Source organism: Taeniopygia guttata, chromosome 34, assembly GCF_048771995.1.
Source record: "Taeniopygia guttata chromosome 34, bTaeGut7.mat, whole genome shotgun sequence".
In the NCBI taxonomy this organism is placed as follows: Eukaryota; Metazoa; Chordata; class Aves; order Passeriformes; family Estrildidae; genus Taeniopygia; species Taeniopygia guttata.
In genome coordinates, this window is record NC_133059.1 from 3,162,369 (window position 1) to 3,178,324 (window position 15,956).

Below are 15,956 nucleotides of genomic sequence, written 5' to 3' on the forward strand. Positions count from 1 at the left end.
CCATCCCGGTCCCGTTCCTGTCCCGTTCCTGTCCCGCTCCTGTCCCGCACCTGTCCCGTTCCTGTCCCATCCCTGTCCCGTTCCTGTCCCGCTCCTGTCCCGTTCCTGTCCCGCTCCTGTCCCGCTCCTGTCCCGCTCCTGTCCCGGTTCTCCCGACCCTAATCCCGCCCCAATCCTACCCGGGCCAACTCCAGCGGCTCCATGCCCGTCCCCGCTGCTGTCCCGCTCCTGTCCCGCTCCTGTCCCGCTCCTGTCCCGGGCCTGTCCCGGGTCTGTCCCGGGATTTATGGCCCCGGCCCCGCGATCCCGGCGATCCCGGCCAGGGAGGGGCGGCCGGGGCAGAAATTCCGGCCGGGCCCGGCCTGAGTCAGGGCGCAGCAATTCCCGCCCGGATCCGGCCCGGGACAAAGGGGACAGCGGCGACAACCGGGACAAAGGGGACAGCGGCGACAACCGGGACAAAGGGGACAGCGGCGACAACCGGGACAAAGGGGACAACCCCGGGACAACCCCCGGGACAACCGAGGGGACAACCGAGGGGACACCGGGACCGGGGACGCGTCCCCCGCGCTCGGGGCGGGCGGGGCACACTGCCAACCCCGCGGTGACATCGCGGTGGCATCGCGGTGGCACCGATGTGACATCGTTGTGGCATCGCGGTGGCATCGCGGTGGCAGCGCCGCTTCCGGCGCCTCTGCCCGAGGAACCTGCTGGCCCGGCCGCGGGTGGCATCTGGGTGACAACGGGGTGGCCGCACCCTGCGGTGGGTGGCACCGGTGGCACCAGTGAGGGTGGCGTGGGGTCCCCAGTGGCACCAGTGGCACCAGTACGGGCTGTCCTGGGGTCCCCAGTGTCCCCAGTGTCCCCAGTGTCCCCAGTGTCCCCAGTCCGGGCTGTCCCAGTGTCCCCAGTGTCCCCAGTGTCCCCAGTGTCCCCAGTGTCCCCAATGTCCCCAGTGTCCCCAGTGTCCCCAATGTCCCCAGTGTCCCCAGTGTCCCCAGTCCGGGCTGTCCCAGTGTCCCCAGTGTCCCCAGTGTCCCCAGTGTCCCCAGTTTGATCTCTCCCAGTGTCCCCAGTGTCCCCAGTTTGATCTCTCCCAGTGTCCCCAGTTTGATCTCCCCCAGTGTCCCCAGTATTCCCAGTTTGATCTCTCCCTGTCCCCAGTTTGATCTCTCCCAGTGTCCCCAGTTTGATCTCTCCCAGTGTCCCCAGTTTGATCTCCCCCAGTGTCCCCAGTATCCCCAGTTTGATCTCTCCCAGTGTCCCCAGTGTCCCCAGTTTGATCTCTCCCAGTGTCCCCAGTTTGATCTCTCCCAGTGTCCCCAGTGTCCCCAGTTTGATCTCTCCCAGTGTCCCCAGTTTGATCTCCCCCAGTGTCCCCAGTATCCCCAGTTTGATCTCTCCCAGTGTCCCCAGTGTCCCCAGTTTGATCTCTCCCAGTGTCCCCAGTTTGATCTCTCCCAGTGTCCCCAGTGTCCCCAGTTTGATCTCTCCCAGTGTCCCCAGTTTGATCTCCCCCAGTGTCCCCAGTATCCCCAGTTTGATCTCTCCCAGTGTCCCCAGTTTGATCTCTCCCAGTGTCCCCAGTTTGATCTCTCCCAGTGTCCCCAGTGTCCCCAGTTTGATCTCTCCCAGTGTCCCCAGTTTGATCTCCCCCAGTGTCCCCAGTATCCCCAGTTTGATCTCTCCCAGTGTCCCCAGTCCAGGTTCTCCCAGTGTCCCCAGTTTGAGCTCTCCCAGTGTCCCCAGTGTCCCCAGTGTCCCCGCGGGGGCGGGCTGGCACCGCTGGCATTTCCTCGCCGCCCCCGGGTGGCACGTGTGGCACTGGGGGGGTGGGGGGGTGACACGCGTGTCCCCCTTTGTCACACGCGTGTCCCCTCCATGTCCCCTCCGTGTCCCTTCAGGTGTCCCCCCCGTGTCCCCCTCAATCTGTCCCTTGTGTCCCCCCCGGTGTCCCCTCCCGTGTCCCCCTCGTGTCCCCCCCAATCTGTCCCTCGTGTCCCCCCATGTCCCTCCCGTGTCCCCCTTTGTCACCCGCGTGTCCCCCCTCGTGTCCCCCCCGTGTCCCCCCCAATCTGTCCCTCATGTCCCCACTCGTGTCCCCCCAATCTGTCCCTCATGTCCCCCCCATGTCCCCTCCCGTGTCCCCCTTTGTCACCCGCGTGTCCCCCCCCGTGTCCCCCCCCAATCTGTCCCTCATGTCCCCACTCGTGTCCCCCTCGTGTCCCCCCCCATGTCCCCCATGTCCCCTCCCGTGTCCCCCCCTCGTGTCCCCCCATGTCCCTCCAGTGTCCCCGGGGTCCGTCCCGGTCCCGGGGGGGTCCCGGGTGGGTTTGGGGACCCCCGTGTCCCCCCCCGTGTCCCCCTGTGTCCCTCCCCGTGTCCCCCCATGTCCCCGTCCTTGTCCCCCGCGTGTCCCCCCGTGTCCCCCCGTGTCCCTCCCGTGTCCCCGGGGTCCGTCCCGGTCCCGGGGGGGTCCCGGGTGGGTTTGGGGACCCCCGTGTCCCCCCATGTCCCCCCATGTCCCCCCGTGTCCCCCTTTGTCACCCGCGTGTCCCCACTCGTGTCCCCCCCTTGTCCCCCCCGTGTCCCTCCGGTGTCCCCGGGGTCCGTCCCGGTCCCGGGGGGGTCCCGGGTGGGTTTGGGGACCCCTGTGTCCCCCCGTGTCCCCCTTTGTCCCCCTCGTGTCCCCCCCCCGTGTCCGTGTCCCCTCCCGTGTCCCCCCGGTCCGTCATTGTCCCCGAGGGGGGCGTGGCCTGTGCCCCATGGCCCCGCCCACCAGCGCGCCGGCCACGCCCCTTCCTATTGGCGGGAAAGGGGGTGGGTCCATGATTTGATTGACAGCGCGGCGGTCCAATGGGAAGGGAGGAAAGAGGCCACGCCCCTTCCGCGGGACCGCGCGCGGCGGCGCCGGAACCGCAAAACCGAAACCGGGACCCCAAAACCGAAACCGGGACCCCAAAACCGAAACCGGGACCCCCAAAATCGGCCCCGGGAACCCCCTGAGACCCCCCAGAACCGGCCCCGGTACCTCCCGGAACCGAAACCGGGACCCCAAAACCGGCCCCGGGACCCCAAACCGAAACCGGGACCCCAAAACCGGCCCCGGGACCCCAAAACCGAACCCGGGACCCCAAAACCGAAACCGGGACCCCAAAACCGAACCCGGGACCCCAAAACCGAACCCGGGAACCCCAGAACCGGACCCGGGAACCCCAAAACCGAAACCGGGAACCCAAACCGGCCCCGGGACCCCAAAACCGGCCCCGGGAACCCAAACCGGCCCCGGGAACCACCTGAGACCCCCCCAGAACCGGCCCCGGTACCTCCCGGAACCGGCCCCGGGACCCCAGAACCGAAACCGGGACCCCCAAACCGGCCCCGGGACACCGGAACCGGGTCCCGGAACCGGCCCCGGGACCCCCAAACCGGCCCCGCCATGGACCCGGAACCGGAGCCGAATCCCGGAGCCGCCACCGACCCGGCCCCGGTACCGGCGGGGAAGCGGCGGCGCTTCACGGTCCGGCAGGAGGGGCCCGACGAACCCCCGGTACCGGTACCGGGAAACGGGGAGGGAACGGCACCGGGAACGGGACCGGGAACGAGACCGGGAACCGAACGGGGAGGGAACGGGACCGGGAACGGGACCGGGAACCGAACGGGAACCGGGAACGGGACCGGGAACCGAACCGGGACCGGGAACGGGACCGGGAACGAGACCGGGAACCGAACGGGGAGGGAACGGGACCGGGAACGGGACCGGGAACCGAACGGGAACCGGGAACGGGACCGGGAACCGAACCGGGACCGGGAACGGGACCGGGAACCGCGCGGTGACACCGGGGACCGAACCGGGACCGGGAACGGGACTAGGAACGGGACCGGGAACGGCACCGGGGACCGAACGGGGACCGGGAACGGGACCGGGAACCGAACGGGGACCGAACCGGGACTGGGAACGGGACCGGGACCGGGACCGGGACCGGGAGAGGTCGGGGGGGGCGGCCCCGGTGTCCCGGTGTGACCGGAAGTGTCCCGGTGTGACCGGAAGTGTCCCGGTGTCCCCAACAGGTCCCGTCGCTGTTCAGAGCCTCGGCCGCGCCCCCCCCGGGCCCGGTACCGGTGCCGGTTCCGGTTCTGGTCCCGCCCGGTCCCGGTTCTTACGCTGAGTTTGTGGTGCGGGGCTCGGGGGGCACCGGGAAGGACCGGGACCGGAATCGGAACCGGGACCGGGATCAGAACCGGGACCGAGATCAGAACCGGGACCGGGAGCCGAACCGGGACCGGAATCCCGGACCCACCGGAACCGGCCACTCAGGACCCCTCCTGACCCCCGGGGACCAGAACCGGGACCGGAACCGGGATCAGAACCAGAACCGGGATCAGAACCAGAACCGGGACCGGGACCGGGATCCAAACCAGGACCGGGACCGGGATCCGAACCGGGACCGGAACCGGGATCCGAACCAGGACCGGGATCAGAACCGGGGTCCGAACCGGGATCAGAACCGGGACCGGGATCAAACCCAGAACCGGGACCGGGATCCCGGACCCACCGGAACCGGCCACTCAGGACCCCTCGTGACCCCCGGGGACCGGAACCGGGATCAGAACCGGGAGCAGAACCGGGACCAGAACCGGGATCAGAACCAGAACCGGGAGCAGAACCGGGACCGGGAGCAGAACCGGGACCGGGACCAGAACCGGGACCGGGATCAGGAGCAGAACCGGGACCGGGAGCAGAACCGGGACCGGGACCAGAACCGGGACTGGGACCAGGAGCAGAACCGGGACCGGGAGCAGAACCGGGATCCGAACCGGGACCAGGATCAGAACCAGGACCGGGACTGGGAGCAGAACCGGGATCTGAACCGGGACCGGGACCAGAACCGGGACCGGGACCGGGATCAGAACCGGAACCGGGATCGGGACCGGGAACAGAACCGGGACCAGAACCGGGACCAGAACCGGGACCGGGACCCGCTGGGTCCGCTCCCGGTGCTCCGGCCGGGCACGCGCAGCAGCAGCATCGTCGTCAGCCCGCGCCAGGTGGGCGGGGCCATGTCGCGACATGGCGGGCGTGTCCCGGGCTCATATCGCGACATGGGGGGCGTGTCCCTTGTCACACGGGGGGCGTGTCCCAGCTCATATCGCGACACGGGGGCGTGTCCATTGTCACACGGGGGGCGTGTCCCGGCCTCATATCGCGACATGGGGGCGTGTCCCTTGTCACACGGGGGGTGTGTCCCGACCTCATATCGCGACATGGGGGGCGTGTCCCTTGTCACGGGGGGCGTGTCCCAGGCTGATATCGCGACACGGGGGCGTGTCCCTTGTCACACGGGGGGCGTGTCCCGGTCTCATATCGCGACATGGGGCGTGTCCCGGGCTGATATCGCGACACGGGGGGCGTGTCCCTTTTCACGGGGGGCGTGTCCCGGGCTCATATCGCGACACGGGGGGCGTGTCCCGGGCTCATATCGCGACACGGGGGGCGTGTCCCTTGTCACACGGGGGCGTGTCCCGGGCTCATGTCGCGACACGGGGGTGTGTCCCAACTCATATCGCGACATGGGGGCGTGTCCCTTGTCACACGGGGGGCGTGTCCCGGTCTCATATCGCGACATGGGGGCGTGTCCCGGGCTGATATCGCGACACGGGGGGCGTGTCCCGGGCTGATATCGCGACACGGGGGGCGTGTCCCGGGCTCATATCGCGACATGGGGGCGTGTCCCGGGCTCATGTCGCGACATGCCCCTCCCCCAGCGCGGCAACCCGGTGCTGCGCTTCATCCGCAGCGTCCCGTGGCACTTCGGTGACGTCGTCCCCGACTACGTCCTCGGGGCCACCGCCTGCGCCCTGTTCCTCAGGTGAGTGCCCAGGTGTGCCCCAGGTGTGCCCAGGTGTGCCCAGGTGTGCCCAGGTGTGCCCAGGTACCCCCAGGAACCCCCAGGTGTGCTCCAGGTGTGCCCAGGTGTGCCCAGGTGTGCCCAGGTGTGTCCAAAATATCCCCCAGGTGTGCCCCAGGTGTGCCCAGGTGTGCCCAGGTGTGTCCCCAGGTGTGCCCAGGTGTGCCCAGGTGTGCCCCAGGTGTGCCCAGGTGTGCTCAGGTGTGCCCCAGGTGTCCCCAGCTGTGCCCAGGTGTGCCCAGGTGTCCCCAGGTGTGCCCAGGTGTGCCCAGGTGTATCTCAGGTGTGCCCAGGTGTCCCCAGGTGTCCCCAGGTGTGTCCCCAGGTGTGCCCAGGTACCCCCAGGTGTGCCCAGGTGTCCCCAGGTGTGCCCCAGGTGTGTCCCAGGTGTGCCCCAGGTGTCCCCAGCTGTCCCCAGGTGTGTCCCAGGTACCCCCAGGTGTGCCCCAGGTGTGCCCAAAATATCCCCCAGGTGTGCCCAGGTGTGCCCAGGTACCCCCAGGTGTGTCCTAGGTGTGTCCCAGGTGTCACCAGCTATCCCAGGCTGTCCCCAAGGTGTCCCCAGCTGTCCCCAGGTGTCCCCAGGTGTGTCCCCAGGTACCCCCAGGTGTGCCCAGGTGTGTCCCCAGCTGTGCCCAGGTGTGTCCCCAGGTGTGTCCCAGCTGTCCCCAGCTGTCCTCAGGTGTGTCCCAGCTGTGCCCCAGGTGTGCCCCAGGTGTGCCCAGCTGTGCCCCAGGTACCCCCAGGTGTGCCCAGGTGTGCCCAGGTGTGCCCAGGTACCCCCAGCTGTCCCAGGTGTCCCCAGGTGTGTCCCCAGCTGTCCCCAGCTGTCCCAGGTGCCCCCAGGTGTGCCCAGGTGTGCCCCAGGTGTGCCCCAGGTGTGCCCCAGGTGTGCCCAGGTACCCCCAGGTGTGCCCAGGTACCCCCAGGTGTGCCCCAGGTGTCCCCAGGTACCCCCAGGTGTGCCCAGGTGTCCCAGGTGTGCCCCAGGTGTCCCCAGGTACCCCCAGGTGTCCCCAGCTGTCCTAGGTACCCCCAGGTGTGCCCAGGTGTGTGCCCAGGTATGCCCAGGTACCTCCAGGTGTGCCCAGGTGTGCCCAGGTGTGTCCCAGGTGTGCCCAGGTGTGCCCCAGGTGTGCCCCAGCTGTCCCCAGGTGTGCCCAGGTGTCCCCAGGTGTCCCCAGGTACCCCCAGGTGTGCCCAGGTGTGTCCCCAGGTACCCCCAGGTGTACCCCAGGTGTGTCCCAGCTGTGCCCAGGTGTGCCCCAGGTGTCCCCAGGTGTGCCCCAGGTACCCCCAGGTGTGCCCAGGTGTCCCCAGGTGTGCCCCAGGTGTGCCCAGGTGTGCCCAGGTGTGCCCCAGGTGTGCCCAGGTGTGCCCCAGGTACCCCCAGCTGTCCCAGGTGTGCCCAGGTGTGCCCAAAATATCCCCCAGGTGTGTCCCAGGTGTCCCCAGGTGTGCCCCAGGTGTGCCCAGGTGTGCCCCAGGTACCCCCAGCTGTGCCCAGGTGTGCCCAGGTGTGCCCAGGTGTGCCCAGGTGTGCCCAAAATATCCCCCAGGTGTGCCCAGGTGTCCCCAGGTGTGCCCAGGTGTGCCCAAAATATCCCGCAGGTGTACCCAGGTGTGCCCAGGTGTGCCCCAGGTACCCCCAGGTGTGCCCAGGTGTGTCCCCAGCTGTCCCCAGGTGTGCCCAGGTGTGCCCAAAATATCCCCCAGGTACCCCCAGGTGTTCCCCAGGTGTGCCCCAGGTGTGCCCCAGCTGTCCCCAGCTGTCCCAGGTGTGCCCAGGTGTGCCCAGGTGTGCCCAGGTGTACCCCAGGTACCCCCAGGTGTGCCCAGGTGTGCCCAAAATATCCCCCAGGTGTCCCAGGTGTGCCCAGGTGTCCCCAGGTGTGCCCCAGGTGTGCCCCAGGTGTGCCCAGGTGTGTCCCAGGTACCCCCAGGTGTCCCCAGGTGTGTCCCAGCTGTCCCAGGTGTATCCCAGGTGTGTCCCCAGGTGTCACCTGTCCCGTGCCAGCCTCAGGTACCACCAGCTGCACCCCGGGTACATCCACGAGCGGCTGCGGGAGCTGGGCCGGAGCTTCGGCCTCCAGGTGCTGCTGCTGCAGGTGGACGTGGTGAGGTGGCCCTGTCATTGTCACCTTATTGTCACTGTCATTGTCACCTTTTCATTGTCACCATGTCATTGTCACCTTGGCATTGTCACCTTTTCATTGTCACCTTCACCTTGTCATTGTCATTGTCACCTTGTTATTGTCACCTTTTCATTGTCACCTTGTCACTGTCACTGTCATTGTCACCTTCACCTTGGCATTGTCACCTTGTCTTTGTCACCTTGGCATTGTCACCTTCACCGTGTCATTGTCACCTTGGCATTGTCACTGTCACCTTCACCTTGGCATTGTCACCTTCTCATTGTCACCTTCTCATTGTCACCTTCTCATTGTCATTGTCACTTTGTCATTGTCACCTTCACCTTGTCACTGTCACCTTGTCACTGTCACCTTGGCACCTTCTCATTGTCACCGTGTCATTGTCACCTTGGCATTGTCACTTTCACCTTGTCATTGTCACCTTGTCACTGTCACCGTCACCTTCATCTTGTCATTGTCACCTTCACCTTGTCATTGTCACCTCTTCATTGTCATTGTCACCTTGTCATTGTCACCGTCATTGGCATTGTCACCTTGGCATTGTCACCTTCACCTTGTCATTGTCACCTTCACCTTCTCATTGTCACCTTTTCATTGTCACTGTCTCATTGTCGTTGTCACCTTGTCACTGTCACCGTCAGTGTCACCTTGTCATTGTTGCTGTCATTGTCACCTTCCCCTTGTCATTGTCACCTTCTCATTGTCACCGTCTCATTGTCATTGTCACCTTCTCATTGTCACTGTCACCGTGTCATTGTCACCTTCACCTTCTCATTGTCACCTTTTCATTGTCACCTTTTCATTGTCACCTTGTCACTGTCACTGTGTCCCTGTCCCCTCCCTGTGCCCCTCCAGGTGCTGCTGCTGCAGGTGGACGTGGTGAGGTGGCATTGTCATTGTCACCTTATTGTCACCATCATTGTCACCTTTACCTTCTCATTGTCACCTTGTCATTGTCATTGTCACCTTGGCATTGTCACCTTCTCATTGTCACCTTCACCTTGTCATTGTCACCTTGTCATTGTCACCTTTTCATTGTCACCGTGTCATTGTCATTGTCACCTTCACCTTCTCATTGTCACCTTCTCATTGTCACCTTCTCATTGTCACCTTCACTTTGTCATTGTCACCTTGTCATTGTCACCTGCTCATTGACATCTTTTCATTGTCACCGTGTCATTGTCACCGTGTCACTGTCTCTGTGTCTGTACCTGTGCCCCTCCAGGTGCTGCTGCTGCAGGTGGACGTGGTGAGGTGGCCTTGTCCTTGTCATTGTCATTGTCATTGTCACCTTATTGTCACCGTCATTGTCACCTTCACCTTCTCATTGTCATTGTCACCTTGGCATTGTCACCTTGGGATTGTCACCTTGTCATTGTCACCTTTTCATTTTTACCTTCTCATTGTCACCGTGTCATTGTCACCTTGGCATTGTCACCTTCACCTTCTCATTGTCACCTTTTCATTGTCACCGTGTCATTGTCACCGTGTCCCTGTCCCTGTCCCCTCCCTGGGCCCCTCCAGGTGCTGCTGCTGCAGGTGGACGTGGTGAGGTGGCCTTGTCATTGTCATTGTCACCTTATTGTCACCTCATTGTCACCGTGTCATTGTCACCTTCTCATTGTCACCTTGTCGTTGTCACCTTGTCCCTGTCCCTGTCCCCTCCCTGTGCCCCTCCAGGTGCTGCTGCTGCAGGTGGACGTGGTGAGGTGGCCCTGTCACTGTCACCTTATTGTCACCTTCACCGTGTCATTGTCACCTTCACCTTCTCATTGTCACCGTGTCATTGTCACCGTGTCCCTGTCCCCTCCCTGTGCCCCTCCAGGTGCTGCTGCTGCAGGTGGACGTGGTGAGGTGGCCCTGTCATTGTCATTGTCACCTTATTGTCACCTTATTGTCACCGTCACTGTCACCTTCACCTTCTCATTGTCACCTTTTCATTGTCATTGTCACCTTGTCATTGTTACCTTGTCACTGTCACTGTCACCTTCTCATTGTCATTGTCACCTTGTCATTGTCACCGTCATTGTCACCTGTTCATTGTCACTGTCATTGTCACCTTCACCTTCTCATTGTCACCGTGTCATTGTCACCGTGTCATTGTCACCGTGTTCCTGTCCCCTACCTGGGCCCCTCCAGGTGCTGCTGCTGCAGGTGGACGTGGTGAGGTGGCCTTGTCCTTGTCATTGTCACCTTATTGTCACTGTCATTGTCACCTTCACCTTCTCATTGTCACCTTTTCATTGTCACCGTGTCATTGTCACCGTGTCCCTGTCCCTGTCCCCTCCCTGGGCCCCTCCAGGTGCTGCTGCTGCAGGTGGACCTGGTGAGGTGGCCCTGTCATTGTCATTGTCACCTTATTGTCACCTTCATTGTCACCGTGTCATTGTCACCTTCTCATTGTCACCTTGTCATTGTCACCGTGTCATTGTCACCGTGTTCCTGTCCCCTCCCTGTGCCCCTCCAGGTGCTGCTGCTGCAGGTGGCCGTGGTGAGGTGGCCCTGTCCTTGTCATTGTCACCTTATTGTCATTGTCATTGTCATTGTCATTGTCACCTTCTCATTGTCACCTTCACCTTGTCATTGTCACCTTCTCATTGTCACCTTGTCATTGTCACCGTGTCATTGTCACCGTGTTCCTGTCCCCTCCCTGTGCCCCTCCAGGTGCTGCTGCTGCAGGTGGCCGTGGTGAGGTGGCCTTGTCCTTGTCATTGTCACCTTATTGTCACCGTCATTGTCACCTTTTCATTGTCACCTTCACCTTGTCATTGTCACCTTGGCATTGTCACCTTGTCAATGTCATTGCCACCTTCACCTTCTCATTGTCATTGTCACCTTCTCATTGTCACCGTCTCATTGTCACCGTCTCATTGCCATTGTCAACTTGGCATTGTCACCTTGGCATTGTCACCTTTTCATTTTTACCTTCTCATTGTCACCGTGTCATTGTCACCTTGTCATTGTCACTGTCACCTTCACCTTCGCATTGTCACCTTGGCATTGTCACCTTGGCATTGTCACCTTTTCATTGTCACCTTCACCTTGTCATTGTCACTGTCACCTTGGCCTTGTCACCCCTCACTTGTCCCTGTCCCCATCTCACCTGTCCCTGTCCCCTGTCCCATCTCACCTGTCCCTGTCCCCTCACCTGTCCCATCTCACCTGTCCCCATCTCACCTGTCCCTGTCCCCATCTCACCTGTCCCCATCTCACCTGTCCCTCACCTGTCCCTCACCTGTCCCTGTCCCTCACCTGTCCCTGTGTCACCTGTCCGTGTCCCCAGCGGGACCCCCAGCGCTCCCTGCAGGACCTGGCCAAGGTGTGTCTCCTCACCGACTGCACCCTGCTGCTGGCCTGGAGGTACGGCTGTCCCCAGATGTCCCCAGATGTCACCAAATGTCACCAAATGTCACCAAATGTCCCCAAAATATCCCTAAAATATCCCCGAATGTCACCAAATGTCACCAAATGTCCCCAAATGTCACCTAATGTCCCCAAAATATCCCCAAATGTCCCCAAATGTCACCAAATGTCCCCAAATGTCACCAAATGTCACCAAATGTCACCAAATGTCACCAGATGTCCCCAAATGTCCCCAAATGTCCCCAAATGTCACCAAATGTCACCAAAATATCCCCGAATGTCACCAAATGTCCCCAAATGTCACCAAATGTCTCCAAATGTCCCCAAATGTCACCAAATGTCCCGAAATGTCACCGAATGTCACCAAATGTCACCAAATGTCACCAAATGTCACCAAATGTCACCAGATGTCCCCTCAGTGTCCCCAAATGTCCCCTCATTGTTCCCAGGGTCCCCAAACGTCCCCAAATGTCCCCAAATGTCCCCAAAATATCCTCGAATGTGCCCTCAGTGTCCCCAAATGTCCCTAAATGTCACCAATGTCCCCAAAATATCCCCGAATGTCACCAAATGTCCTCTCAATGTCCCCAAATGTCCGCAAAATATCTCCAAATGTGCCCTCAGTGTCCCCAAATGTCCCCAAATGTCCCCAAATGTCACCAAAATATCCCCAAATGTCACCAAATGTCCTCTCAATGTCCCCAAATGTCCCCAAAATATCCCCAAATGTCCCCTCAGTGTCCCCAAATGTCACCAAATGTCACCAACACCCCCAATGTCCCCAATGTCCCCGATGTCCCCAATGTCCCCAAATGTCCCCAATGTCCCCAATGTCCCAAATGTCCCCAATCCCCCCAATGTCCCCAATGTCCCCAGTGTCCCCAATGTCCCCACTGTCCCCAATGTCCCCAATGTCCCCAAATGTCCCCAACCCCCCCAATCCCCCCAATGTCCCCAATGTCCCCAATGTCCCCAATGTCCCCAATCCCCCCAATGTCCCCAATGTCCCCAATGTCCCCAATCCCCCCAATGTCCCCAATCCCCCCAATGTCCCCAATGTCCCCAATGTCCCCCAATGTCCCCAATGTCCCCAACCCCCCCAATGTCCCCAATGTCCCCCAATGTCCCCAATCCCCCCAATGTCCCCAATCCCCCCAATGTCCCCAATGTCCCCAATGTCCCCAATGTCCCCCAATGTCCCCAATGTCCCCCCAATGTCCCCAATGTCCCCCCAATGTCCCCCAATCCCCCCAATGTCCCCAATCCCCCCAACCCCCCCAATGTCCCCAATGTCCCCAATCCCCCCAATGTCCCCAATGTCCCCAATGTCCCCAATGTCCCCAATGTCCCCAATGCCCCAAATGTCCCCAATGTCCCCAAATGTCCCCAAATGTCCCCAGTGCGGAGGAGGCCGGGCGGTACCTGGAGACCTTCAAGTCCTACGAGCAGAAACCTCCAGATCTGCTGAGGGAACGCGTGGAGCCCGACTTCCTGTCACGGGTGGGTGTCCCCAAATGTCCCCAATGTCCCCAATGTCCCCAAATGTCCCCAAATGTCCCCAAATGTCCCCTCTGACCGGTGCCACCCCGCAGGTGACCGACTGCCTGACCAGTGTCAGAGCCGTGAACAGAACGGACGCACTGAGCCTGATGGGGACATTCGGGGTGAGACATTGGGGACATTTGGGGACATTTGGGGGGATTGGGGGGATTGGGGGGATTGGGGACATTGGGGACATTGGGGACATTTAGGGACATTGGGGACATTGGGGACATTGGGGGGATTGGGGACATTTGGGGACATTGGGGACATTGGGGACATTGGGGGGATTGGGGACATTGGGGACATTTGGGACATTTGGGGACATTTGGGGACATTTGGGGACATTGGGGACATTGGGGGGATTGGGGACATTGGGGACATTGGGGACATTGGGGGGATTGGGGACATTGGGGACATTGGGGGGATTGGGGACATTGGGGGGACATTGGGGACATTGGGGACATTGGGGACATTGGGGACATTGGGGACATTGGGGACATGGGGGACATTGGGGACATTGGGGGGATTGGGGACATTGGGGACATTGGGGGGATTGGGGACATTGGGGACATTTGGGGGACATTGGGGACATTGGGGGCATTGGGGGGATTGGGGACATTGGGGGGACATTGGGGACATTTGGGGACATTGGGGACATTGGGGACATTGGGGGACATTTGGGGACATTGGGGACACAATTTGGGACACATTTGGGGACATTTGGGGACATTTGGGGACACCGGGGTGGCTTTGGGGACATTTGGGGACACTGGGGTGGCTTTGTCACCCGCAGTCGGTGGCAGCAGTGGCGGCCGCGTCCCCTCAGGAGCTGTCGCTGTGTCCCGGAGTGGGGCCGCAGAAGGTGAGGGCAAAACGGGGCAAAACGGGCAAAAAATGGGCAAAAATGGGAAAATGGGGCAAAAAGGGGCAAGAAACAGGCAAAACGGGGAGGAAAAGGGCAAAAGGGGCAAAAAATGGGCAAAAAGGGGCAAAATGGGGCAAAATGGGGCAAAAAGGGGAGAAAAAGGGAAAGAAAGGGCAAAAAAAGGGCAAAAAAGGGAGAAAAAAGGGCAAAAAACGGGCAAAAAAGGGGCAAAAAGGGACAGAAAAACCAAAACTGGGGAAAATGGGGCAAAAATGGAAAAAAGGGGAGGAAAAGGGACAGAAAGGGGCAAAAAGGGCAAAAATGGGTAAAAAGGGGAGATAAAGGGACAGAAAGGGCAAAAAATGGGTAAAAAGGGCAAAAAATGGGCAAAAATGGGAAAAAAAGGGGAGGAAAAGGGCAAAAATGGGAAGAAACGGGCAAAAGGGGGAGAAAAAGGGACAGAAAGGGCAAAAAATGGGGCAAAAAGGGGAGGAAAAGGGAAAAAAATGGAGCAAAAATGGGCAAAAAGGGGAGAAAAAGTGACAGAAAGGGGCAAAAAGGGGCAAAAATGGGCAAAAAGGGGAGAAAAGGGGACAGAAAGGGGCAAAATGGGCAAAAAGGGGTAAAAAGGGGAGAAAAGGGGACAGAAATGGGCAAAATGGGGCAAAAATGGAAAAAGGGGGGAAGGGACAGAAAGGGGGAAATGGGGCAAAAAGGGCAAAAAATGGGCAAAAAGGGGAGAAAAAGGGACAGAAAGGGGCAAAATGGGGCAAAAATGGGAGAAAAAAGGGCAAAAAGGGGCAAAAATGGGACAAAAAGGGATAAAAATTGATAAAGAGGGGATAAAAAGGGGAGAAAAAGGGACAGAAAGGGCAAAATGGGGCAAAAATAGACAAAAAAGGGCAGAAAAAGGGGCAAAATGGGACAAAAAAGACACAAAAAAGGGCAGAAAAAGGGGCAAAATGGGAGAAAAAAGAGACAAAAAGGGGCAGAAAAAGGGACAGGGAGGGACAGAGAGGGGACAGGGAGGGACGGACGTGGGGACAGACATGGGGACAGCAGCAGCGTCCTCCTGTCCCTTTGTCCCTTTGTCCCTTTGTCCCCACCCAGGCCAAGCGACTCTTCGATGTCCTGCACGAGCCGTTCCTCAAGAGCCCCCGATGAGCCCCGAAAATGACCCAAATCCCCCCAAAAATCCCCCCAAAATGCCCCAAAAATCCCCAAAAATAGTCACAAAAAACCCCCAAAATGCCCCGAAAATCCCCCAAAAAATCCCTCAAAATCTATCAAAAAAGTCCCCCAAAATGCCAAAAAATATTCACAAAAAATCCCCCCAAATGCCCCAAAATTCCCCCCAAAAAAACCCCAAAAGAATCCCTCAAAATCTACCAAAAAAAATCCCCCAAAATGCCCCAAAATTCCCCCCCCAAAACCCCCAAAAGAATCCCTCAAAATCTACCAAAAAAATCCCCCAAAATGCCCCCAAAAATCCCAAAAAATATCCCCCAAAAAACCCCAAAATCCCCAAAAAATCACCAAAAAAATCCCTCAAAATCTACCAAAAAAAAAAAATCCCCAAAAAATATCCCCAAAAATATCCCCAAAAAATCCCCCAAAATGCCCCGAAAATCCCCCCAAAATCTCCCCAAAAATCGCCCAAAATCCCCAAGAAATCACAGAAACCCCCAAATATATCTCCAAAAATCCCTCCAAAATTCTCCAAATACCCAAAATCCCACTAAAAATCCCAAAATCCCCAAAAATCGCCCAAAATCCCCCAGAAAATCCCTCAAAAATTCCTCCAATACCCCAAAATCCCCAAAAAATCCCCCAAAAATTCCTCCAATACCCCAAAATCCCCCCAAAATCCCCAAAATACCCCCAAAAATCCCCAAAAAATCCCTCCAAAATGCCCCAAAAACCCCAAAAATTCCCCCCAAATCCCTTTATTTTTTGTAATAAAGAACATTTAATGGTGCCAGAGGTGACACAGGTGACACAGGTGGCACAGGTGACACAGGTGACACTCGGGGTCACTCCTGCTCCTCCCGCTTCTGCTTCTTCCTCTTCTTCCTCTTCTTCCTCTTCCTCGGGGGGTCCTCGTGTCCCCAAGTGCCACCTCGG

At 59.7% G+C, this 15,956-nt stretch overlaps 1 protein-coding gene across 1 annotated transcript; it reads left to right on the plus strand.

Annotated features, from left to right (window-relative positions):
* The first annotated feature begins 3,330 nt into the window (after positions 1-3,330).
* ERCC1 (ERCC excision repair 1, endonuclease non-catalytic subunit) lies at positions 3,331-15,059 on the plus strand. Its single transcript, XM_072920884.1, has 11 exons — positions 3,331-3,550; positions 4,072-4,581; positions 4,702-5,049; positions 5,767-5,870; positions 7,906-8,026; positions 8,918-8,941; positions 11,346-11,422; positions 12,826-12,925; positions 13,018-13,089; positions 13,761-13,829; positions 14,943-15,059. Exons 1-11 carry the CDS (start codon positions 3,440-3,442, stop codon positions 14,994-14,996), a joined length of 1,590 nt encoding a protein of 529 aa, XP_072776985.1. The 5' UTR covers positions 3,331-3,439; the 3' UTR covers positions 14,997-15,059.
* The last annotated feature ends 897 nt before the right edge of the window (positions 15,060-15,956 follow it).

Excerpts from the sequence above, each read along its gene's own strand:
- ERCC1 (XM_072920884.1), top strand. The coding sequence starts at position 3,440 with ATGGACCCGGAACCGGAGCCGAATCCCGGAGCCGCCACCGACCCGGCC. Across the intron at positions 5,050-5,766 it reads TCGTCGTCAGCCCGCGCCAG|CGCGGCAACCCGGTGCTGCG; the intron begins GTGGGCGGGGCC and ends CCCCTCCCCCAG. Across the intron at positions 5,871-7,905 it reads GCCTGCGCCCTGTTCCTCAG|GTGTCACCTGTCCCGTGCCA; the intron begins GTGAGTGCCCAG and ends GTGTGTCCCCAG.